General features: G+C 45.9%; 1 protein-coding gene across 1 annotated transcript; it reads left to right on the top strand.

Moving 5' to 3' along the window:
- Positions 1-318: 318 nt before the first annotated feature.
- Positions 319-22278, top strand: ALPK2 (alpha kinase 2). The gene is made up of 11 exons (XM_008919476.4): positions 319-1322; positions 6446-8133; positions 11129-13961; positions 15973-16120; positions 16830-16957; positions 17048-17083; positions 18025-18299; positions 18418-18506; positions 18747-18964; positions 19797-19845; positions 21524-22278. Exons 2-11 carry the CDS (start codon positions 6637-6639, stop codon positions 21756-21758), a joined length of 5508 nt encoding a protein of 1835 aa, XP_008917724.4. The 5' UTR covers positions 319-1322; positions 6446-6636; the 3' UTR covers positions 21759-22278.
- Positions 22279-24195: the final 1917 nt, after the last annotated feature.

Below are 24195 nucleotides of genomic sequence, written 5' to 3'. Positions count from 1 at the left end.
CAGCTTAAGGCTCAGGCACCTTGTGTCCTTCAGCGTGGGAGAGCAGGGACGGCTTGGGAAGAGCCTCCCAAAGAGATGTTCCCGTGGCTGCTCTCCATCACTGCTAATGGACAGATGAGTGGGGCAATGATCTGAAAGGAATTGTTATCTCTCTGGAGTTGCAAGTTGCTCAAAGTAGACTGAAAGTGCCTTAGAAAGTAATTTTGCTAACACTTTTAATCAGTGATCAAGCATTCAGGTTGTTCAGGGAGGTGCTAGGTACCCCATCCCTGGAAGTGTTCAGGACCAGGTTGGACGGGGCTTGGTGCAATCTGGTCTAGTGGAAGGTGGAATATAGGACCCTTAAAGGTCTCTTCCAACCCAGACTATTTTATGATACAAATGTGGCTGCCTCTCGTTTCTTTGGGGGTTATTTTGGCTATTAGACTGTTACATAAAACAGATATCCCTGTTGCTATTCCTGAATGATGGTGATTGGAGGTGCTATATTTATTGCTGAACACACCAGTTTCCTATCTGGGTCTAGATAACACTGGGAGCAAGAAGTATTTAGCACGGTAGTATCTCATAACGAGTTTTAGCTGCCATTATTGCAAAATGCTTTAAAAAAATCCTGGCACAAAACTTGCTTTTCAGCCTTTTCCAGGTCCTTTGAGCTCAGAGCAGTTTGTGCAATTCATTGAAGTTCCTCCTGTGTGAGACTTGGCTCCTTGGGTAACAGGAGTGGGAATACTTCCTTACTTCAGGATTCACCTTTTTGCCTTTGAGGGATGTGAATCACAGGTGAATTTCTGTGTAGTGATTGTTAAAAGTCCACTGTCCACCTTTGATCTCCTCAGCCTGCTTGCTAGGCACTGTGGGTTTTCTCATGCTCAGCAGAACTTTTGTGTGCTTAACCTCCAGCAAGTAAGAAGTTCCCGAGGTGCCTAGCAGAGCAGTTAGGCACACTCTCCAAAAAACAATCCAGTGTTTAGTATGAAAAGCTAAGGCCAACACTTCCTCTCTCTCTCAGCCACGAGGAAATTCCTGTGGACTTCTATGGCAGTAGGATGTGCCCTCTCCTCACTGCCAACTCCCTGTCTGGTGGAGGTTTTCTCAGGAAGGGCCATCTGCTGCATGTAATGAAATCGTCCCTCTTAAAAGTCAACCTGTTGAGGGATCAGGCTCCGTACCCTGAGGTCACAGCAGCAGAACACCCCCGAAGCCGGCGGCTGCTTCCCAGCTCCCAGCAACATGCACGAAGGCAGCCTCCTTTGTCCTGCAGCACCAGGTCCCAGCCCAGGCCCAGCCTGCTGCTAGAATGCCCAGGAAGGGCCCTGCGGGTAAGTGTGTGTCTGGGGGCTCGGGGGGCAGGGGGATTGTACTGCAAACTGCTTTTTGCTCCTGGGAATTGTAACAGACAGTAAAGGAATAAGGGCAAGTGACGTTATCCTTAAGGCATTACACGACTGTAGTGATTTGTAGTGTTATTGAACAGGAAATAGGATTTGTTATTTGCTTCTGCTAAAGAATAGTAATTTTTCCATATCTTGATAGACTGATTTTTTTAAAAATACACTGCATCTAGAATTCTGCTCAATGTTTCTAGAATTACACGGGTACTATTTCCACCGAGTCTCAGCAATATAAACTTGCAAAAATCATATGAAAACAAGCTTCCTTCTCTGAAGAATGTGTAAGTGATACCAGGTATCCTGAAAAATGCATTTTATTTGTTCTAAATATATATTGCGTGTTCTAATACTCTGTAGGTAAAAATTTTCTTCCATTGCTGAGAAAAAAATCTGGTCACTTAGCAGAAATAGATGATTCTCAGGCTGCATGAATTGCTCAATCCGACAGGGTCAGATGCTTGGCAGATGTTAAAAATAGATTAAGACAGATCAGTGTGAAGAGTTGTGCTGTGATTGCTTATTTTAATTACTCCATGTTAAGGTCTTTGTTAGAGGCATGCAGAGCCAGTCATTTATTATTGCACTTAGCCAGTGAATTGTAGCTGAGGTGTTTTTATACCGTGGGGCTGTTCACGGTGGGTGGGGCACTAAAACAGGAAAGTTGTCCAAAAGTCTCGGATGCTGGCAGTTGAAGAACCACAACATATCACAGTATTTTTGGCAAAGACATATTTTGGTGATAGTTGGTTTAGGTAATGCAGTGGTTTTTCTGGTTTGATTTCTGACAGTGTGCACTCCTTGACAAATATGCTGCTCTGAGTGTTCAATGTGATTGCGGTGTCTCAAAGGATTTATAGAAGAATAATGTGGTTTTAGTTACTGTTTGTTACTTTGATTTCTTTTAAAGAAAAAGCTTAAAGAGAGAACGTGAGAATAAGCATTTAAATACAACAAACCATTCATGGGAAGCTTTTTTTTAAAAGTCAAGTTGTATGTTTCTGATCATAAATATATTGTATGTGTTTCCATGCAGGGAATATAATACCTCACTTAAGAAATGTAAATGGGTCTGTAATGTCTGTGTTTATTGCATAACTGGAAAAGTCTATGTTTTGTTCTGCTTTGGAAGAAGAAAACTGTTAAACGTAAAAAAATCTCTTTTGAGAGGTGCCCTGTATGAGGAACTAAAAAAAAATGTGTATATTCCCAAATATAAAATGGTTGGCAGGGTGGGAACATGGATTGGATGGAATTACAGCTGTTGGTTTCTTAGAGGAGTGTTGCAGCCATACAAACCATATGCAAGCGCTCTGCAGGAGAGTTAAGGCATATTTGAGAAATATTTCCAGGGAGAGTGGGAAGGGAATTAGCATTAACCTTGGAATATAACGGCACTGGAGCACGACACTGAGATTTCCCAGGTGGCAGGGTGTGTGTTATACACACGGAGCTGTAGTTGGTCATTTTGGGAAGGATCTGTGAGGTCACTGCAGTGATTTCTGCAAAGGATCCATGAGGTTTGAGACTTTCCTTGGGATCCTGTGGCTAGTGGAGATTCCTTTCTGCTTTTTTTTTTTTTTTTTTTTGTTTCTGTTCTGCTTTTGCTGCTTTCTGTCCCTTTAATCAATATTTCTGAAATCCTGCTGTCCGTGCCAGCGAGCTTTCTGGTTGGATCTGCATAATGTATGACCATTTCTGTTGCTCTTAAAGAAAGGTTCTGTGGTTGTTAGTGGTTTGGTTTGGAGATTTTTCATGTTTATCTTATGTGAAGCCTAATTGTACCCACCATCTTTCTTTGTGGTTTAGCTACCTGCCAATGTAACATTTCTCTAAAGGGAGGTATGGAAATGTATATGATATGCCAGGCACGTGGAGAAGCAGCTGTTGCTAAATCTAACATTTGGTAGGATAGTCTAGGGGATAAGAATTGTTTTGCAAAAGAACAAATCCGGATCCCAAAGTTTGGCCAGTGGAGTGGAGGTGATAGTAGGAAACTGTGCTGGCAGTTGGGGAGTTAATTGTCTCAGACCAAGAAGCTCAGAACAAAAAACAAAGCACACCTCCAAATACTCCAGTGACTTTGTAACCAGGATCTGCTGGAGAAGTGCTGCAGGAACAGGGGAGCAGACTGCATTACACTCACATCCCCATCCTCCTCATGGGCACGTGTGTACAGAGAAGAAAGACTGGGCTTCTGAGTGCCAGAGTTTGGTGAAAGTTAATCCTTGACAGTTAAGGCCAAGGGATCTGCCAGACTTGGTGTGGCTGGGGCAGAGCAGTTCCTGCAGCCATGGCCCGTGTGCTCTGAGGCACAGGGTGGTTATGGGGCTCTCCCTCTGTGTTCAGGTACCCCTGGCCCCGTGTCAACTCGGTGTAAAGACACCAAAGTGTCAGCTGTGAAAGGATGTCTCTGAATGTGAAACACTGGGCAATTATCAGTGTCACTGCCCGGGGTGTTCCGCTGAGATAGCCCTGTGTGGGCTCACCCAGGCTCTCCCTTCCCACTCCCTTGTGCTGCCGTGGGTGTGAGGCGGGTGCCAGGGGGCCTTTGGGGGTCATGGCACGTTTCCATCCAGGGGTGGGCACAGATCAGGTGCCCATTGTGCCGTGGATCGAGGGGTGGGCACAGATCAGGTGCCCATTGTGCCGTGGGAGTGCGCAGGAGGGTCCTGGAGCTGGAGGTGGTGATAAGGGGAGCCAGTTCCTGGGGGTGGACAGGCAGATCCTTCTGCACTTCCTTAGAGCAAGTGCAGCTGAGAGATAGGAAGGAATCCTATTGAATAAGGGTGTGGGCTGAGTAGGGCTGCACAGAACTGAGATTGCATGATGAATAGACAGCAAAGAACAGAAGAAACTGCTGAGAGGCCATAAAGGGGACTCTTTCCACCCACTCTGGAGGACATGAACCTCACAGAAAGACACAAATTCACTACTGGACTGGTACAATGCACAGGCTTTCTGTAGAAATAATTTCCATGACTATAAAATTGCCTACGAAGGAAGATTTGTGTTTTGGTTATAACTAAATAAATTAGGGAAAAATGCGATGTGAGAAAGGAAAATTAATAGCCATTTCTTACATTTAATCAAATTTGTATAGTTTTGTCAGTAATTTTTTTTCTCTTTGGTGACATTGGGATTAAGCCTGCAGCTCCTTCTGAAATCAACAGAAGTGGCTTTGTGCCCGAAACTACATGCAAAATGGCTGTTACTAAAAAAACCCCTTGTTTAAGTGTTGTTCCTTCCATGTTAAAGTGTGATTCTTCAAAAATATTTTGTTCTCAATTGGAATAAATGATAAAATATTGAACCTTTTTAATAACATATAAAAATAAGTTTCAAATTGGGAAAAATGTTGGCATTTTAATGAAAATAAGTTTGAGCAGTCAAATTTTGTATTTAGAGTTGGAATTTCAGACAATATTTTCATATGAGCAGCGAATAGGTTTTTCACAAGCAGTGTGGGATTATGATGAAGCATGAATTTTAAATGGAAAAGCGTGTTCTCCCTTCTCCTCAGAACCTGCTGAGCACACACGTGTGTTTGATTTGCCTCAAGGGGTACCATAAAAACTCCCCAACAAGTGCCGTGGTTCTGATCAGTAAGAGATGGAAAATATATTTACAGACCATTAGAGATCCAAAATAGGCATCTTTCCTACCATCACCTGCTAACCCCTGATGTTTTAATTCCTCCTCCAAAGCTGTGCTTCACTGTCTCCTGTCATGAGCCAGGCCCCAGTTCAGCAAATAACATCACTGGTGTCCAGAGCAGGACTTGAGACAAGCAGCTGCAACACCCCTATTTGTTTCCCTGAGGAGCTGAGAGGCTGTCATACTAGCAGTTCTCTTTTCAGTTTCTATCTGAATTCAGTAATCGAATTTTTAAAAATCTAATATCTTCTATCTTCTCCCCAGATTTAAAAAAAAAAAAATCTCTTTGCAGTTTTCCTCCTGGAACGTTCTTTTGCTTTCATTTCTGTGGTTGGACCTGACAGTGTATGACAATCCAATCCAGTTGTCATCTGGAGAAATCTGCCAGCTCTTTTCCCCTCAGTGTCAAAGAGCTGCTGAACTGAGACAGTGATAACTGTGTAGTACAATGGCTTTAGCAAAGGCCCTTCATGAGTCAATCTGTAGTAATAACATGTTGCCATAGCTCTTTTCAGCAGGGGAAATTACCATGCTTTTAAAATAACTTACACCCCCCGAAAAAGAGGAAAGAGACATCTGGTCTTCTGCAAAGCAAAGATGAGAGCAGAGTTAAAAGAGTGCAACAGGGAACATTAGGCCAATGCATATTTAAGAGGGGATGGCTGAATGCTGGAGGGTAATTCCATGGCACTGTAATAAAACGGATGAGGAAAAGATTACTCCCTGCTGCTCCATTTTTGTTCTGTTAATTATTTATATTCCTTAGAGTTGAAATGGAAAGCAAAATGTGACCAGAGCTCTGAAAGGCTGGTCTGGTTGCCAGGTGCTGTTTGTCTGTGCTCCTTGGTGCACATGCAGTCAAAGTGTTTGTCACACAACCCAACACTGTCCCTTCTCGTGTCCTTCCCCTTAACCACCTTTGCCTCCTGCTTTTCCCCACCCAGGTGACTGCCACAGCTGTTGGAGAGTCAGACTTGACAGGAGCAGAAGCTGAAGCCAACCAACCTCATGACAAACCAAAATGACAAACATCAAGCCCAAGTGCAATAAAATTGCTTAAAAGAGAAATAACCTTATGAAATCTAACCAGACTGATTGTTCCATGTATTTCTACAAGCAGGGTTTGGAATTGATGTCCCTATGATGCCAGTTGAAGGAACAGCCTGCTGTTGTGCCAGTGCCACAGGTCACTGCAGGCAGTTGCAGTGTGTTGCCTTTAGTTGTCATTGCACAGACAGCGGGGTTAGGGTTACTGCTTTAATGTCTGACCTTGGCTTTTAAATAATGGTTTCTTTTTCCGAAAATGCTTGCAAGTGTGTGTCAATCGACCACCTTCTAGAAAAAAGCTATACCCATTGCAGAAGTAATTTTAAACTTCGGGTTTCTTTTCTTTGCAGGTGCACAGAGCAAGGTCTGCACTTTATTGACAGCTAGAATGACGTGTGTTGAACTGCAACCGGATACAAAGAACAAAACTTCCCCAGAATTTGTTGTTGTCCTAAATGAGCGCATGGGAGACCTCAGGGTAAAATGAGCAAGATGGGAAACATTTTACAAAACACAGGAGTTCACCCTGTGAGGGTGAACCATGCTGATTTCACGAGGTCCTGACTCTCCTAAAATCATCCGTTTACTGCTCGAGGAGCTCTGCAAAGCAGAAGTCTTGTCCCCATTTGAGAAATCCCGCAGACACGTGCCTAACACAGAAGACAACATGGATGTAAAAAATCTGATTCAATCCCAGGGAAATATTGCCTGCCTAAGGCATTTGTCAGAGAATGGTGATGACCTGCTTCACTGGAACGGTCTGGTGGCTGTCACTGCTGGAGGAGCAGAGGAATACTGCAGCACACAGCTGCCTTCCCACCCTACAGATGTAACCACTTGTCACACAGACAACTGTTGCCTTGACACGGAACACCCTGGATCTGGTCAGTCTCTGGCAGGTGTCCAGGTGTGTAAAAAGACTGGGTTGGACAGTCCTCTAACCATGAATTCCCTGCTAAGTGAGCAGGCAGATACTTCCATAGGAAATCCCACTTATTTTGACAAAGATGATTCTGCAAATCCTACCACTGTTCTGGAGATTTATACAGAGAAAACTCCAAGTGTAAGTGATGACTTTTCTGATGATGACCTGGAGTACTTTGAATGTTCAGATGTGCTGACAGCGCGTGAAGATGAAATCTGGAAAAAGAAATTACAATTTTTATTAGAAAGCGATGATGAAGATGATCTAAAACTGGGTAAGGATTGTGATGGGTGTGCTTACTTCCTCAGTGAAATGCCTTGTGTGTTCCAAGTGTCAGATAACACTACGCCTATGGATACCCCCATTGGCTTCTGTGGGCATCACTCAAAATTCAAAGGAGTAAATGTAAGGAGAGACCCCTCTATGTACAGCCAGTCAACTCTGCAGACAGAGATGACTCTCACTGTTGGACACCACCGAGACAAAAGTACCAGTCTGAAAGACAAGGACAAGAGTGAAGTGCCTGTTGCATCTGCAGCCGCTGGAAATGAACCCCTCAGCAGTGAAGAAGAGGCTAATGGAAGTGGTCACCTGGCTGCAGGTTCCTCAGCTGAGAAAGCAAAGCACACGGATCCTGCACCTGCCGGGGCAGACCCCTCTGCCAGTGGCACGGGAGCTGCTGGGACACATCAGGCTCCAGGGACAATGACGGAGCCCGGCCCCGAGCGGGTCGTGCTGGGGGAAAGCTCCCTGCTGCTGCAGCAGGGGGGCAGGGACGTGCCCAAGGAGAACGCCCAGCACACTGTCTGCACCTTAACAGAAAGTCTGAGAAGAAACCTTTTCAAGTTGTTAAACCCTATAGAGCTTTGCAGATATGTGAGTACTATAGGACAGTCTTTCCAGGCTGCAGCAGAGGGCAGGGAATCCAGCGCTGCGTCTCCCAGGCAGGAAGGTGTGCTCTCAACACAGACTCCCAGGGAGACAGAAAGCCTGCAAGTGCAGGCTGGTCTGTGTCAGACAGAAGAGGCAGATAAAGACTGTCACTGGGAAAGGAGAAGGACTCGGGGCCTGTCTGAGCAAAATCAGATGCCAGATGAGAACATCTCACTCGGGGTAAGTAACGTGTTTATCATTTATCATTTAATGCAAAGAGCTGCTCTGCTGATTTAAATGCCATTTATTCCTGCTTGTCACAAAATAATGTAAAATTGAAATTACTTTGAAAGGTACTATTCATGTACTTCTGAATGACAGCTACGGCTGGGAGGGAAATCTGGGTTTGAAAAAGGCCCAAGTAAAGCCTAAGCTGTTCTAATTATAGAGTGAGCCTGATAATGGTGAGAGGCACTAATGGGCCTCTGGACAGCTGGATAGGGAAATCTGATATGGAGGCTACTGAACAGGTCTTAGCAAAGTAATGTTTCAGCCCAAAAGGTTTCTCGAATACCTATTGTGAGCAGAGAATGCTTTGATTTACTGTCTTCTCAGTTTATACTCAACAAACAAAATTGTCCTCCATTTATGGTGCTGGAAACGTAAACCAAATCAACAGAGGTTTGCTCTGGATTTATAACAATGAAGGGAATTCAGTGCAGAGAGTTCATGTTACAGAGGTGAATGGGGCTCTTTGCTTTTTAAGAACCCAACAGTGAAAGAAGCAGGTATTCCAGCTGAAATGTGCAACCCAGTTAAAAGATAAAAGCCCCAAAGTGGTACTCTCCATGTGCTTGCATATTTGATGGTGTTGGTAGGAAACAGCTGGGGAAGTCAGTACAGTTGGACAGACTGTATGTGCTCCACAGTTTTCCTAGGTGGGAAAATGGGATCATCATTTTTATTTCACAAAGACTGAAGATAGATAAATACCTATGTGTGAATATTAAATCATGAATAATCTTATTATCACCAACTTTTCTGATTTGAAGGTGTATAGTTAATTGCACAGAAAAAAATATTTATGACTACACAAGCCTTTTCTAGTTGCTTTTCTTCGTCTGATTATTGGGGCAAATACATTTCCCAGTTCTGGATGTAGAGTCACAGTACAGTGACTTTAATCTCACCACTGAGGTGTCTTAAGCAGTCAAAAATCACTGAATTCTTCCTGAAAAATGGCTGTAGGTTTCTCTGGTTTTATAGGACATACAATTTCAGTCCCATTTTAGGAACACATTATGATGGGGAATACCCTCCCTCGGAATTAACCTCCCGAGAGCTTCCTGGCAGGGTACAGCTGTGATCTGCCAGAGGCATTGTTTTATTTTTTTCCACAAGTGCAGTACAATAATTTAAATCCCAGGAGCCTCCTGGCCAAGAGCAGCTGTTATGTTCCAGTGAGTACCATGGCCAAATTTCAGATTGGCCAGTGACTCTTGGTACCTGCAGGCAGTGTGGATTCCTTCTGTCCGCATTCCATGGCCAAAACTTTGCATTAGATAAAAAAGGAGGAGTGGTGTCCAGGAAAGGGCTGGAGCCTGTTGTGTGAGAGAGCTCTGCCAGGAGCAAGGTGAGGGGCTCAGAGCAAACCCCACAGCCAACCACTTTGGAAGGGCGTTGTATTTTCCCTCTCCGTGTGGGAATGGTCTGCTGACCTCAGGTCTGCTGAGGGTACAGAGCAGCCACGGGACTGCAGCACTAATGACCCCAGGATTTACACTTCCCCTTGGTGCCAGATTGCCTCAAACTGGAACAGCCCTTGCACTGTGTCTCGTGCAGCAACTGCTGTGCTGGGGGCCATCTTCCATTGGATGGTCAAGGTGGGAGGCTCCTCACTCCTTTCATGACCTCATGGTCTAGCCAGGGTGAAATTCTTCATTTACCTGGTGCTTCAAAGCAGCTTCATTGATAGTAGGTCCTAAAAGCCAACTGTGCCAGCTGTATGATGTTACACAGTGTACAGAGAGCCAGGAGGCTTTGCAGTGTCATTGAGGAGCTGGGCTTTGTTAGCAGTCAGCCAGCACCCTGTCCCTGTCAGTGTTCAGCCCCTGTCCCTGTCAGTGTTCAGTGTTCACTCCCCTGTCCCTGTCAGTGTTCAGCCTCCTGTCCCTGGCAGTGTTCAGGGATACCCAGATGCCAACATGGACAGTCCCACAGGTTAGACAGACAATAGGGTTCTTGAAATGATGTGCCCCCTTTCCCATGGGTATGAGGGCTCTCTGTGTCCAGTGCCACACCAACAGCAGGCAGGGATGGATCGACCACATCTCTAACATGTTTAGCAGGAATTCCACAGGTTCTAGTAAAAGCTGTGATTGAGGCTGCTGTGCCTGTAAGGAAGAGAAAATTAAGGCTGCTTTCCAGAGGTTTGAGAGGGAAGTGGAAGTGGCAGAAGGAGCACTAGGCTCAGTCCAGGTGCTCAGAACTGAGAACTGGAACTGACTGTAGAGGCACATCTAGGCTCACATGCCCCTTGACTCGGGAGAAGGTGTGTGTCTAAACTGCAAGACCTAGAGACTGGCACCTTCTGAGAGCAGAGCTGAGCAGGAGAGCAGGGCACTGGGGGTCAGAGGGCACTGGGGTGTGGAGCTGAGGCTCCTGGGCTCAGGATTTCTGGGTGAGTATGCACTGGCTGAGGAGTTTTGAAGACAGTGTGGTGACAGCTGCGTGGAGCTTGTGGTGGGAACAGCAGTAAAAGTCATTGACAACAATTTTCTATATCTCTTCCTTCCCCATTGTCCACAGCATGTGGTCAGCTCCACATTCTACCCAAGCTGAATGGAGAAACAGAAAGGATGAAAGGAGTTGCAGCTGAAGTGGGTGGCTTTTGCAGCAAAGGAAAGCAATATTTGCTACAGCCGGTAATCCTTTTGCCATGAACTTATGGAGCCTAAAAAGTCTGAGCACACTGTAGCCCATGGGAGATGCTTCACTACAAATCCTTCTCTAAGGAACAACATGTGCTTCCTTTCAGACTCATACCCAGATTGATTTCAATCCATTAGATTGTGATAGTACAAGTCAGAAACTTGACTGTTGAAAAATATTTAAAACAAAAACAAAAACAACCTAAAAAAAGTACATTTCAAGCCAGGACTAGTTCAGGCCCATGTCAAGCTGCATTTTTAGTATTTAATTTTTAATTACATTTCTCTGTTTTATTTCTCTGTAGAATCAAGGTGCTAATCTTAAAAGTGTTACCCAGAATTGTGAGAACCTCTGTATGGAGCCCAAAACAGAAGGCATCCTCAGGGCCTGTGAGAGTGTGGGAACCAGCCAGCCAGCTGCAGAAATGCTCTCTACTGAGAACACACTGCAAGCAAAGAATGCAGATTTACAGACTTCTTCTCTACACTGTGCTCCTTGGGATAAGAGGGAAGGTCGTCACCAAGAACTCTTCTCTGGACAAGAAATTATTAGTGATGGCAACAGATCAAAGAATGACATTTCAGCTTTTCCTTTATGGGGTACAGACTCTATTCCTGATAAACAGGAACGCTTGTGTGCTGTTCTCTCTTCTGCAAAGCTGTGTGATGAGCCAAGAGAGGGAGAGCAAAGGTCTGGGTTTGACATACATGGTAGCAGTGACCCAGATATTCACTGTGGCCTATCAGGTGATGAGCTTGCGTTCGAAGCTAATCCCAAGTCAGTCCTGGAATCTGGAGAACCTGGGTGCAAAGGAGATGCTGATATATCTGCAGTGCATGACAAGCTGTGGAAACTTCTTCATGGAGATGACTCAGACTGTCAAATCCCGTTTGCAGACAGGGGGATCACAAGCTTGGAAATGAGGCCGACAGATGTCAAAGTTAGGGAACTGAACTTTGTGCAGGAGAGCTGTTCCGGTGATCCTTTGCCAATGGATCTGATGGAAGAGCAGGAACCCCTCACAGAACCAGCCAGTCACCTCAGCACTGGGAAAGCTGACTGCAGTGTTTCTGATGCCCTCCTTCTGAGAGCTGGAGTGTGTAAGGGAGCATCCAGAGGAAACATTTGTCTGGCACAGGTGGTGGGAACAGAGGGTGCATGTGTAGATCCTGGTGCTGGAAATGGGATGGAGACACCATCCATTTGTACCTCAGCAAACAGCATCCTCTTGAGCCCAGGGGAGTGCTGGAAGCCAAGGCCAACAGACAGGAGTGGATCCACTGTGGCTTGGGAAGGAAAGCTCACTGTTAATAATGCTTCCCAAATATGTGAAGCACATTCTCCCCAAAGGTTACAGAGTGCTCAGAGTGGTAATTTAGCACATCCCAAAGCAAACCCAGCTGATGTGTCAGATACATTGTATGGGACAGCTGGACAGTTACTTCATGCTGAACACAACATACCCTGGATAAATGAGTCTGTACCTGGAGAAGGCTGTCATTTTAGGGACTGTTATCCAGCAAGAGGAGGACTGGCTTATTTCCCTGAAGACATTTTCCCCAGTGAAAATACCTGTCAGCTTACACATGCAGAACACTCTTCTGTTAACACCATACATAAAAGTTATGAAGTGAATTTACAAGAAGGAGGAAATCACTCAGACTTGAATGCACAAAATGACACTAATTCTGATGGTTGCCATCTTTCAAAAATTAATGGCTGTCAGGATTTTCAGGTTGTTTCTAATGCACAGAAATACCGTTCTGTAATGCAATTGCCTCCTTTAATTAAGACTCCTGAAACCATAACACATAAGAATCTACCCCAAAATACAGACCAACTGGCAGAAATAGCAAAACAAGAAGGGGCATTCACTCCCTCTTCCAAGGATCTGCTTTTAAGCGATTTTTATCTAGAAGTGCCCAGCTGTGAACCAGGTAAACCAGGAGGAGAACAGAGAGAGATTTACACAGCTGATGAACACAGGGCTGAAACTTCCTGTGAGTCAGGAGTTAGTCAGGTTTCAGGGAGTCAGACTGCAGTGTCCCCTCATTATACAGCAGAACAACACCTATTTTTTGTTGACAGCACCTTCGAACCTGATGAAGAGTTAAAAATAGATTCTTCAGAATATCCCACCTGTGCCTCCCAAAGTGTAACGTCAGCCAGTCCCCTGCTGCCCAGGAAGGCTCCAGGTGAGCACCACAGCACAGCAGAAAAGGATCAAAGTATGGGGCATCAGTCAGATTCCCAGCCACTGACTGGGAGAGAAACACTGCTGTTCCTCACACCTGCCAGCCACTCAGAGGGCCTTCTTCCCAGTTCAGCAGCAGTGGCGTGTCCTGGCACTGGAACTCAGGTAAAAACTGGATCCACACCCACTGGAGTCAAAGGAAACAGAAACTTGAGTGTGCTGGAAACTTACTGCAAAGCATCACAGGATCTGCTCCAGAGGGTACCTGGAGAGACCGAGGGGGAAGCAACCTTGTGTGAAAATGCACACGAGAGTCCAAGAGCTGTTGAATGTAACTCAGATGGAGCTGAAACAAAGGCTCCTTTGCACACTTTAATTAGCTCCCAGGCTCAGAGACAGATTATGAATACTAGCACAGAGCAGTCCTGCCCTGACTTGATCCCCTCCAGCAAGGTAACTGATTATTCAATTAAGTCCACTGAACACGATAAGGAGGAAGTCAGGACAGCAGAGAGTGTAGTAAGTGGTTTAGTTAATTTGCCACCAGTAGGTTCAGGGAGCAACCAGTGTTTTCGAGAGCAAACCCCCTGCAGCAGAGCTCAGCCATTCTCCTTGGCATTGGCCACGTGTGATCCATTCCCAGTCAACGCAGAAAGGCAAAGAAATCAGGAAGGGTCCAAATCCTGCCAGGCACCACCAGCTGCTGCAGAGCCTGAGCCCATCAAATGTAAACAGGACACAGCAAAGGGTGGGCATTTAGCTGCTGGAGCTAAGAAGAAATTACCATCAGCAACTGTGTCCAAAAAGCCCCGACTGGAGGAGAAGGGAAGTGTCAGCAAGGATCCCAGCTCCGTTAAAAAGTCTGGGAAGAGCGAGGCAGGCGTGACTCGGAAAGAAGATAGAAAAGAGCAAAGGAAACTCATTTTGAAAAAGGATAGCAAAGGTAAGAGAAAACTGATTTTCTTTTCTGTCCTTTCCTACTGTTCTGGCTACCGTGTGAAATTCAGATTCTTGAAATGCACCGCAAGCCTCCTGGAGTCTGAGTCAGCTGAAGGTGTCCTGCCCTCCTGGAGTTCTGTTCCCAGGTTTGTGCACTGAGTAACGGGTGCTGTGCCCATGCCACAGGGCTGAACCCTCCTGAACATCCTTTTTCAGTTTATGACCTTTGTAACCTGTTTGAAATAGTCACTGCCTCACTGGTCTCCTGGAGTAACTTTTCAGGGATGTACAGCGTGATGGTACCATATAATTACACACATGTAGGAGCTGCAAGCCCAGTGCTTGTTCTGTTCCCTCAGGGCTGTGTTCCCAGTTATGCTCCTACACTGTGGCTCCCAGTGTAGGAGCAGAACTGCAACTGCCCCCTCCTGGTTACCACGAGATTTATTACTATCAAAGTATTATTGTTAGCAGCAGGGTGCCCCTGATAAACATAATTCTTTGCAGTCCTCACCTGCTGATTGCTGGCTGGTTCTGCATTCCTGTTACCACTGCTCAGAAATGACACCGAGGAAATAAGCAATATTAAACTGACATAGGAAACATGTCATTGAAAGGAGATGCAGGTTGCTGTCAGTGCCTGGGAGGTTGCTGACAAGTAAAACACCATGCAGACAGGAGTAGCAGCAGCCTGACAGCTGGGCAGATGAGGGATTTGTTGTTTCTATGGATACTTTGCAAGGACCAAGATCTTATTTTCACCTTCTTGCATACTTCTTGTTCACATCATAAAATGATTTAATAGATCAGAGCAAGACTGAACAGTGGCTAAAGGTAAGTTACACAGCTGTGAAGCTTTTCAGACATTCGAATTACAGTGCAGTCTGGGGAGACTTCTGCTTTTCTAATCACATTTTAAAAACCAAATGTGTGGGAGGAGAGACAGGTTCCTTCCAAACAATGGTGACTGAGCAATGCCTGACCTGTTTCCCTTACCTGAGGCTATGCTTGAACAATGTTTTAAACTTTCAGGCTGCATCAGATAAGACTGGTTTGGGGCTAGAATCCGGGGAAACCCAGACTGGATCGTGGCCAGAATTGAGAAGAGGGGGGAAACCTGGACTGGACTGTGCCAAGGATCTGGAGTGGGGGAACTCCTAGACTGGACTGGGGCTGGAATCGGGAATGGGGAAAGAAAACCATAGCGTTGAATTCCAGGTGCCTGAGCCCTTGAGCTGGCTCCAGCATTCCTTCAGTATTACTGCAGGGCCGGGATCCCCGAGGGCCATGTGCCATGGCAGCTCACTCAGAGCTCAGCAGCTCAGAGCTCCCACAGGAGGAAACAGAACGTCTTGCATTTTGCATCTCTTACATGTGTCACTTGAGCACAGGGATGTGTCATGATCCCAAAACCTTTCCCTATGATGTCGATTCCCTTTCTTCCCAAGTCCCCTCCCTCCTCCTGCTCAGCCCACGTGCAAGGACACTGGAGCAGTGTGTGAGCAGTGAAAGGTCCTAGCAGAGATCCAGGCTGGCAGGACCCTTCTGGACTGGGCAGAGTGCTCTGAGGGGTTCTTGGATTAGTGCTGTTGGATGGTCAGTGTTTAGCTAAAGAACCATGCCCTGTGGCTGCGAAGGTAGGGAACTGATCCTCTGAAAGTGAAGAGGGGAGCAAAGACCACTGACACTGCCAGATGCAAATATTCAGCTGCTGTGGGCTCTCCACAGGGCTGTGTTTTACAGGAAATGGGGCCATCCAGGCAGAGTCCCAGCCTGGCAGGGTATTAGGTATGTTCCAGGAACACCTTGGAGACTCCTCACCTCCTGGGACTTAAAGTCTTTTCTCCCAAAGGCTGTGGTCAGCTAAAAAAATCTACTAGTTAAAAGTATTCAGGCACAAGCAGTCCCAATTATTTACCAGGGTTGTCGGTGTTCATATTCTTAACATGAAATGTTAAAATGCCAAAACAATGTCATTATCTTCTAATCCTTAATTGTGGCTCTTCTGTTTCCAGCTCCCAGGCTGCTGAAGAAGATCCAAGCAGAGCTGTTCCCTGAATGCTCTGGAACTGTGAAGCTGTGCTGTCAGTTTGGTGACATTCATGGTGACTCCACCATTACATGGACTAAAGATTCCAAGATACTGGCTCGGCTGCAGAGAAGGTGAGTGAATGTTTCTGAAGGACTGGGAGTTCCTGAATAGCTTTTGGGAAGATGTGCCAGGGATTCACTCTTGTACCTGTTGAGAGGATTAGTGCAGTAGGTGCAAACCCCAAGTTTCAACAGGGTAATTAAGAAGCAGATCTCCCAGTGCACTGATATTGGTCATACTTTGCATTCCATCACCTCTCAGCCTGTTCCCATCCAGTCTCATCCAAATTTCAAGTACTTTAAAATATCAAATTAAGTTTGAAACTCATTTAATCTAGAGGAGGATGGCCATTATCAGGATCCAGCTTTTAAAATTCTGTTTTAATGAAACTAGTTATTTTCCTCCATAGCAGTAATGACATTCTGATCATGTAGCTCTTAAAATCTCTTCATAATGTTTCAAAAATACAAAATTAATATTACCCAAAGCCAAAGAAAAAGTAATATGTATTTCCTTTTGTAGAAAGGTGTCTCCTCAGAGGTTCTTTTAAGTGGAGAGAAAAAGTTGCCTGTATTGGTTAAACTTCCCATGTCATTCTGATTCTGTTTTAACTATTGTGATTTTGATTGTCATACTGCAATATCCATTGTAGTGTTAATACATATCATTATCTGCTAAATAATTTAGCTGTGTTTTAACAAACAGTGCAGAGAGATCGAATTTACCAGTTTTTCCAGAGATAACAAGTAACGTGTGATAACATGAAATACTCTGTTGCAGTGCTCAGGATGACTCTCCTGTCTCTCTGGAAATAGCTAAGGCCAGTAACCAAGACCAGGGGATGTATTATTGCTGCCTGAGTAACACGTTTGGAAAGGTGACTGCTGAGTTTCATCTGACTGCTGCAGGTAAACCTCCATTTTTCATTTGGATTACTAATAATGTCAGCTTCCATTCACAGTTTTTGCTACAAAATCAATTTCTTTGTTTCCCTGTAGTGTTGGAGCGTCTCTCCAGTTTTCAGAGTTATGAAGGTAAGTGTGAAGTGCCTGGCATCCCACAGACACACACACAGAGCACTGGGAGCTCTGGGTCCTTGCAGGTCCCCTGCTGTGTAACTGTACTCCAGGAGAGAGCCAGCCATGAAGCTTTGGAATGCTTTCCCCACATGTTAGCTCATGTTCAGTGACACTCAGCCTGTGTGCTGTGCTGCAGCTAAAGATAGTGCCTTGCCAATGGCTTTGTCATTCCTCAGCACCCTGCAGTGATCATGGGCTCCAGCAGGCCCACTGAGTTTGCTTTCTGTTTCTCAAAGAATAAAATGAAACATTCATTTCCTTGTGTAAATAAAGACAGGACTTTTCAGGTAACAGGACTGTATAACTTTTGATCAAGAGAGACTTTTAGGTGGAGTTAAGGGGCGTCCTAATTCTGGTCTTCTCTGTGCACTGTTTCCTCAGTGCTTCAAAGAGAGGCAGTAGTGTACAAGCCTAAACCAGAGGTGACTGCAAGGGCCAGCTGGAAGGACTTCCTTGTAGTTCTCTTCTCCCATTTATCTTCTTCACTGATGTTTCCTGGAATGTTGTGGTTAGAGACACTTGAAGTGCCATTAGAATTTCTTACTTTCTCTAAGTGCTTAACCACTTTTTTCCCCCTCATGAGTATTTTTCCATTTGGATTCCAGTGATCATTTAAAGGGGTGAAATCCACAGTCTTCCCCGATTTCAACTGTAACAAACTTGTTTTCTACGCTGTGTATTCTGTCCTTAGGACCCTGAGCTGCCACCTTGCTCCCCACTGGGTTTAGATGGCAGTGAAGCAGTTACCACTCGAGGAGCAGGGGCCCAGCCCCCAGTAACACAAGTTAGGCCACATGTTCTGCTTCCATGAAGCATTTTTTAATGCTCTCTGGAGAGATGCATTCGCTCTCCCACATCCCCCCGTGCCTGCAGAACGAATTCCCGTTGTGTTTCAGGCGTGGAAGAAATCGAGTTCATGCAGCTGCTGTTCCGGGGAGATTCCATCAGCGACAGCTACTTCGGCGGGAACCTGCGCGGGGTGATCGCCACGGAGGAGCTGCACTTCGGGGAGGGGATGCACCGGCGGGCGTTCCGCAGCCGCGTCAGGCAGGGGCTGGCGCCCGTGTTCGCGCCCGGCCACCCCTGCGTGCTCAAGGTGCACAGCGCCCTCAGCCACGGCGCCGGCAGCAGGGAGGAGCTCGTGCAGAAGAACTACAACCTGGCCCTGCAGGTGAGCTGCCCCTGGCCTCGGGGAGGTGGGGGGGAGAACTGTGCTCGAACATCCTCAAACAGATGAGCTGTGAGGTGTTCTGAGCAGTACTCCATTGGTGTATCTGTTTGTAACACAGGAGTGCTGTGTCCAAAATGCTGCAAGAGAGTATGCCAAGTTGTATGCAGCTGAAGCTGAAACGTTGGCAGGCTTTGGGGAGGTACCAGAGTGAGTATATGTAGCTTTTTATATACCTATATGCTTATATATAGTGTCCTGTGCCATGGCAGCCCACTGACTGCTAGGAGTATTTACTGAAGAGGAAACCTGGGAACAGTGTTACAGCTCTCTTGGCTTGTTTTAGACTGTTCATTCACTCTCTGAGATTACTGCACACTTTTGTCTGTTCCTTATTCTCCCACTGAAAGAATTCTCTGAATTTTACTAGTTTCTATCCCTTGATTTCAGGATCATTCCGATTTTTCTTATTCATCGCCCTGCTAATAACATCCCCTATGCCACAGTGGAGGAGGAGCTCGTTGGGGAGTTTGTGAAATACTCTGTCAAGGATGGCAAGGAAGTGAACTTCCTGAGAAGGGACTCTGAGGCTGGCCAGAAGTGTTGCACCTTCCAGCACTGGGTGTATGAGAAGACCAGTGGGAACTTGCTTGTCACTGACCTGCAAGGTGAGTTGCCTGGGGAGGAGCAATTTTTTACCTACCTTACGTTCTTGTAAGAAGACAGTTTTGAAGAGAAAAACAAATCTTACACTCTTAAGGGGAGAGTTGTTCTTCCATGTGTGCCCTCAGTGAATCAGGACACTCAATATGAGTCAAATCTGGATTTTTGGCTCACCACCCAGAGGTTAAGGAAATGGCTTGTGAGTGAAAGCCTTCAGGTGTTAATGACAACCCAGTCCTTCCCCTTTTCTTGTATTTGCTCACCAATAACCCCTGAGCAGTGGAATGCTCCACACTCAGGTCTTGACCAGGTTTGAAAAAACATGTTCCCTGAAAAAGAGGAACAGTGAAGAAACGCCCTGCTTGTGTTTGCTAAATCCTCCCTCAGCTCCTGTGGGTGTGATTCCACCTGCACAGTGTGCACAGAAGCACTTGGGACTGGGGGAGACAGGCCCTTCTTAACCAGAAAAACTTGGAATCTTAGAAAATATCCCATATTCTTTTACAAGAGAAGGCAGGAAAATTAGCAGCAAGGCATCTAAACAAGATCCCTGAAGTAATTTAAAGGGAGAAGAAAGAACAAAATCTTAGCACAGGAAACAAGCTGTGCTCTGTTTATCACCCTGACAGCCATAAAATAGTGTATGAGCCTGACTTTTAGAAACTGCTGGTGACACAGAGCATAAGCATCCTGTTTTTAATTGGGGCACTTAAAATGCTTTGGAAAAAATGTGACAAATAATTAAAATGGAAAAGGTGAATCCATAAATAATGGATCTGAAGCTCTTCCCAGAAATTCCAGTGTAACCTGAGCTGTGTGTTTCCTTCTGCCCTGTAGGTGTGGGGATGAAGTTAACGGACGTTGGCATAGCAACCCTGGCCAAAGGGTGAGTGAAAGGGAGTTCTCAGCGTGGGGCTGTGCTTTACACACCTGTCTCTTCACAGTTCTCAGCGTGGGGCTGTGCTTTACACACCTGTCTCTTCACAGTTCTCAGCGTGGGGCTGTGCTTTACACACCTGTCTCTTCACAGTTCTCAGCGTGGGGCTGTGCTTTACACACCTGTCTCTTCACAGTTCTCAGCGTGGGGCTGTGCTTTACACACCTGTCTCTTCACAGTTCTCAGCGTGGGGCTGTGCTTTACACACCTGTCTCTTCACAGTTAAAGGGGGTGTGGAGGGTGCACTGGAAATTTAGTCTTGTTTTAAACCTAGAAGAAAACAATCCTCATCTGGTCTTTAACTTCTTTTTGTTCCTATTTATGGAGACCCACCTGTAATGGAAACACCTTTATTACTCTGCCCAAAGCAGAGCCGTGTAGCCAATGCTCATGTCAGGAGAGGGCGAAGCTGAGCTAGGAACCGGAACGCCTGGGAAGCGTTTTTAATGTGGCCACTGGGGTGCACCAGAGCCAGGCAGCTGAGCCTTAAAATCAGCCATTCGGTGGCTTCTTTGGCGAACAGAAAGAAAATAACCCAGCCGAGTGCCTGGCTCTAAGTGCACGCGGTGAGCCAGATTGGAACTGTACACGAGCAGAGGGTCACTGGAGCTGTGCAGAACAAACACTGTGTCTGGGAGCACATGGGGCTGGGGGGAGCAGTGCCTAACAAAGAGCACAGAGCTGGAGAACTCATGCAAACCTGTGGTCCCACATCTGTAGCTTAGTTCTGCCATGGCCTGCTGTGAGCCCTGGGGCTGTCTGCACACTGCAGAGCAAAACCAGGCTCACCTGTGCCTCACAGGTCCCACAGGGACAGGGAGCCTTACCTGGGGCACCGCTGTAGCCACAGATCAAATGCAAACCAACTATTTTAGAGAAGGGAAATGAGGGTGGCTTGATTTAGGAGCAAAGCTAGTAAATCAAAATAATCATGTGATTTTAATATAAATGTTCCGTCTCTTGTTTGCAAGATACTCATGCTCTTACTTACACTGCAAATATTTTTGGCATTTGTTGAATTCTAAAGCTAAAGTTAGTTAGCAAACCATTCAATTATGCATTTGAAGTGTCTGAGCAAGTGTTATTGTTTCTGCTCTTTGTGCAGATGTTCCTTCAAAGACACGCAGGAATTGACAAGTCCCAAACACAAACAGCAAAGCTGTTTAGACAGGCTTTTATTTACTTCATAAGAAAAGTATGTAAATAGCTTCTGGTTCTGATAACACCTCGTGCAACAACCTTATCTCCTCATGGGGGTCAGCACAACTGTGCCCAGAGAATGATGTAGCGTGGATTTCACGTGTGTGTTACTGAGACAAAAATAGCCAGCAGACAATTATATTCCCAACTAAATGTAATGAGGAACAGTAGCCAGGACCCAGCCCACAGAGCTTTGCCTCTGTAATGCTCTTCCCTCTTCTGTCACTGCTTGTAACCCAGTTCCCTTCACCTCTCACAGGCTCAGTTTGAGTTTTTGTGACAATCAGTGCTTCTCGAGCCAGCTTGGGTGGAGGAGACTTGCCTAAGGTTTTCAAGTTGCTTGTGAGTCAGAAACCATGCTCTGCCTCCCTGTGCTGAAACTGAATCTTGAAATCCCATTTGGCTGTTTTGTTCTTTGTTGCTACAGATACAAAGGGTTTAAAGGCAACTGCTCGTTTTCCTTCATTGAGCAGTTCAGAGCCCTGCACCAGTGCAATGAGTACTGTGAGATGCTGGGGCTGAAATCCCTCCGAACCACTCATCAAAAACAGAGGAAAGCAACGTCCACGAAAAGCAAAAACCTGCCCAGCTCATCGACTGTAAAGAAAATGGTGCCCAAGAAGGCCAGAGAACACAGAGACTTCATTTCTTCAGAGCACTGAGTCACAGTGTCCCACCTGGTGAGACTGCTCTCGAGGACATGGAGCGCTGACAGGCACCAGTGGCCTCAGGGGGTAACTCTGGTCTTTTGCCTTTTGACATTGTTTTGGAGTCATCCTGATGCTGATGTCAGGAACAAAGGAAGGAGCTGATTCTGTGCTCTTGGTTCCTGAGGTTTAACACTGGGGCAAGATTTTGAAGACAAACTAAGCCATCTCTGGGTTATTTTACAGCCGTTCTGTGGATTGGTATCTCCACATTCTGAGTGCAGCACAGCTCACTGAAGAACATCTTCCCTTCTCTGTGTCTGTACCCATGGCCCTGTGGGTTCAACTGCTAGGGAAGCATCAATATATTTAAGATGCCACTTAGTACAAGTTTTGCACAGTATTATTGCTCAGGCTGCTATAGAAAAATTGTCTTCTTTCCCAGATTTTTGCATATTATAATCCTACTATGATTCTACTCTTGTCATTTTTTTCTCCCACTTACATGTCTTGTATTAAAAAACAAAGCCATTCATGATTGTCTTCTAATTCCCCTCCTGCCCCCCCAAATCAGCACCTTTATGGTCCTCACAAAGCCACATCATCAGCTTGAAGGTGGGCAACTTCTGTGATTCTCCACTGAATTCCTTGCTTTCCTTGAGTCTACACCCTGATGTGACAGTACTGTTGTGCTTGCACCTGTCCTGTTGTAGAACAGGTTTGGAGTCTGCATGTGGCCAAGCAGCTCCCTCTGAAGTAACCATGCTTGTTTTGCAGCGCTGGCAGAGCAATGTCACTGGGGAGTGTTGATGATTAGTGGCTTACAGGTGCCCAGTCTGGGCCAGAATTTTTGGATCTGGCCCACTACATCAGTCTTTGCAATTTGTTTATCTGCTCCCTGCAGACGAGGGACAGGGCCTGGCCTTGTGCTGTGGGTCAGCCCAGCCCTCCCCTTCCACCTTCTCACCAAGGACCTGACACCTTTTCCTTTTTGCACAGCTGAAAGCTCAGCACTGAACCATGTTCCTGTTCCACAAATACACACTGGAGAGGCATTGGGTGCTGTGAATATTAAGGTTTAGAACATAAGGCAGCGGGCTTGGGTGTGGTGTTCAAATCATTGTGACATGGAAGGGAGCAAAGCTGAAAGCATGTGGAACCTGGATAAATGATGTTTCAAGTTAGAGGCAATAGATTTTAATCAGAATTTTAGAAAGTGTTTGAAGGTTGTCACGAGCACCTCAGTGAATATTCCAAACCTATGTTGTGGTTTGGTACCAAAGTAAGAGACAGTTTCACTTCATCAGCTAATTGGCTTCAGTTTTCTATTGTCCTGGTCAGTCCAACAGGAGAAAGAAAATCCCAAGCTGTACATGCACCCAGGCTGTTTATTCCTCAGCACAGTGGGCAGGTGCAGTGCCAGAGGTCCCAGAGCTTCCTGACCTGATGCCTTGTCTACCCATAGCTATTTAGTGTGATAATGGCGTTTGATAGACTGGACACAAACACCATTGTCACACTCCACAGCTCTGGGAGCACGTCCTGGGCCCGTGGCAGGGGTGCTGGAGGCACTCTGCAGACTTCAGCAAGGGGGCTTTCAGAGATCTGCAAAACAGAGACAAGACCGTGTTTATGGACATTTATACCTGACACATCAGGATTCTGACAAGGAATTGGGACCCAGGGTTCCAAATTGCTTTGAGGGGAATAGTTTGCCTCAGCCAGCCGTAGCAATGTCAAAGGGGCTTTAAGAGTGCCCTCACAGGCAAGGGAGAGGGACAGACACCTGGAGAAAGTAATCTCTGCTGTCCTAGACACAAATTTCTGAAGGAAGGGATGAGTCAGTCCTGCAAGGACCTGTGTCTTTCTCTTGATGGAGACAGCTCAGAATCAGCACCAGACTTTTATGGCTGTGTCAGAGCCGAGGAATCACACTGCTAGAGATTATATTTGATTTTCATATACTTGTTTTTAGCAGCATTTTTGAGTAACCCACATACAAGGCAGGGCTGGAGTCGCCTTTGGTTTTGGTAGCTACTGAAATTTGAACTGTCTGATTCATCATGTGTGGACAGGTTGGAAACCCTTTGCGAGGAGATGGAGTTATCTTCTTGTGCCAAGTGGTGAGGTTGGGATGTCTTTTCAACTGTCCCTCTCATTTACTTTTAACTCAGTAGTGCATTCTCATTTTACATCCTGGGGAGAATTTGTTCTGGATCTTTTTCTTGATCATGATATAGTTCAACCAGTGTTGAAAGGTCAGTGCAAACTCATTAGGGCTCTGGATCAGTTTAACTCCTGATTTGTGCCTAATCAAACCTCAGGGAAGGGTTTGTGATAACTCAGTGCCATGAGCTGGCAGTGTGAGCTGGGTCCTGAGTGCCCTGGGCTGGTGAACAGAACAGCAGAGAAATGGCCCTTCAGTGCCTGGTTACCAGGCCAGACTGTTTGG

Source organism: Manacus vitellinus, unplaced genomic scaffold (assembly GCF_001715985.3).
Source record: "Manacus vitellinus isolate BGI_N305 unplaced genomic scaffold, ASM171598v3 scaffold_115_pilon, whole genome shotgun sequence".
NCBI classification, from domain to species: Eukaryota; Metazoa; Chordata; class Aves; order Passeriformes; family Pipridae; genus Manacus; species Manacus vitellinus.
This window is presented reverse-complemented; position numbering and strand designations above follow the sequence as displayed.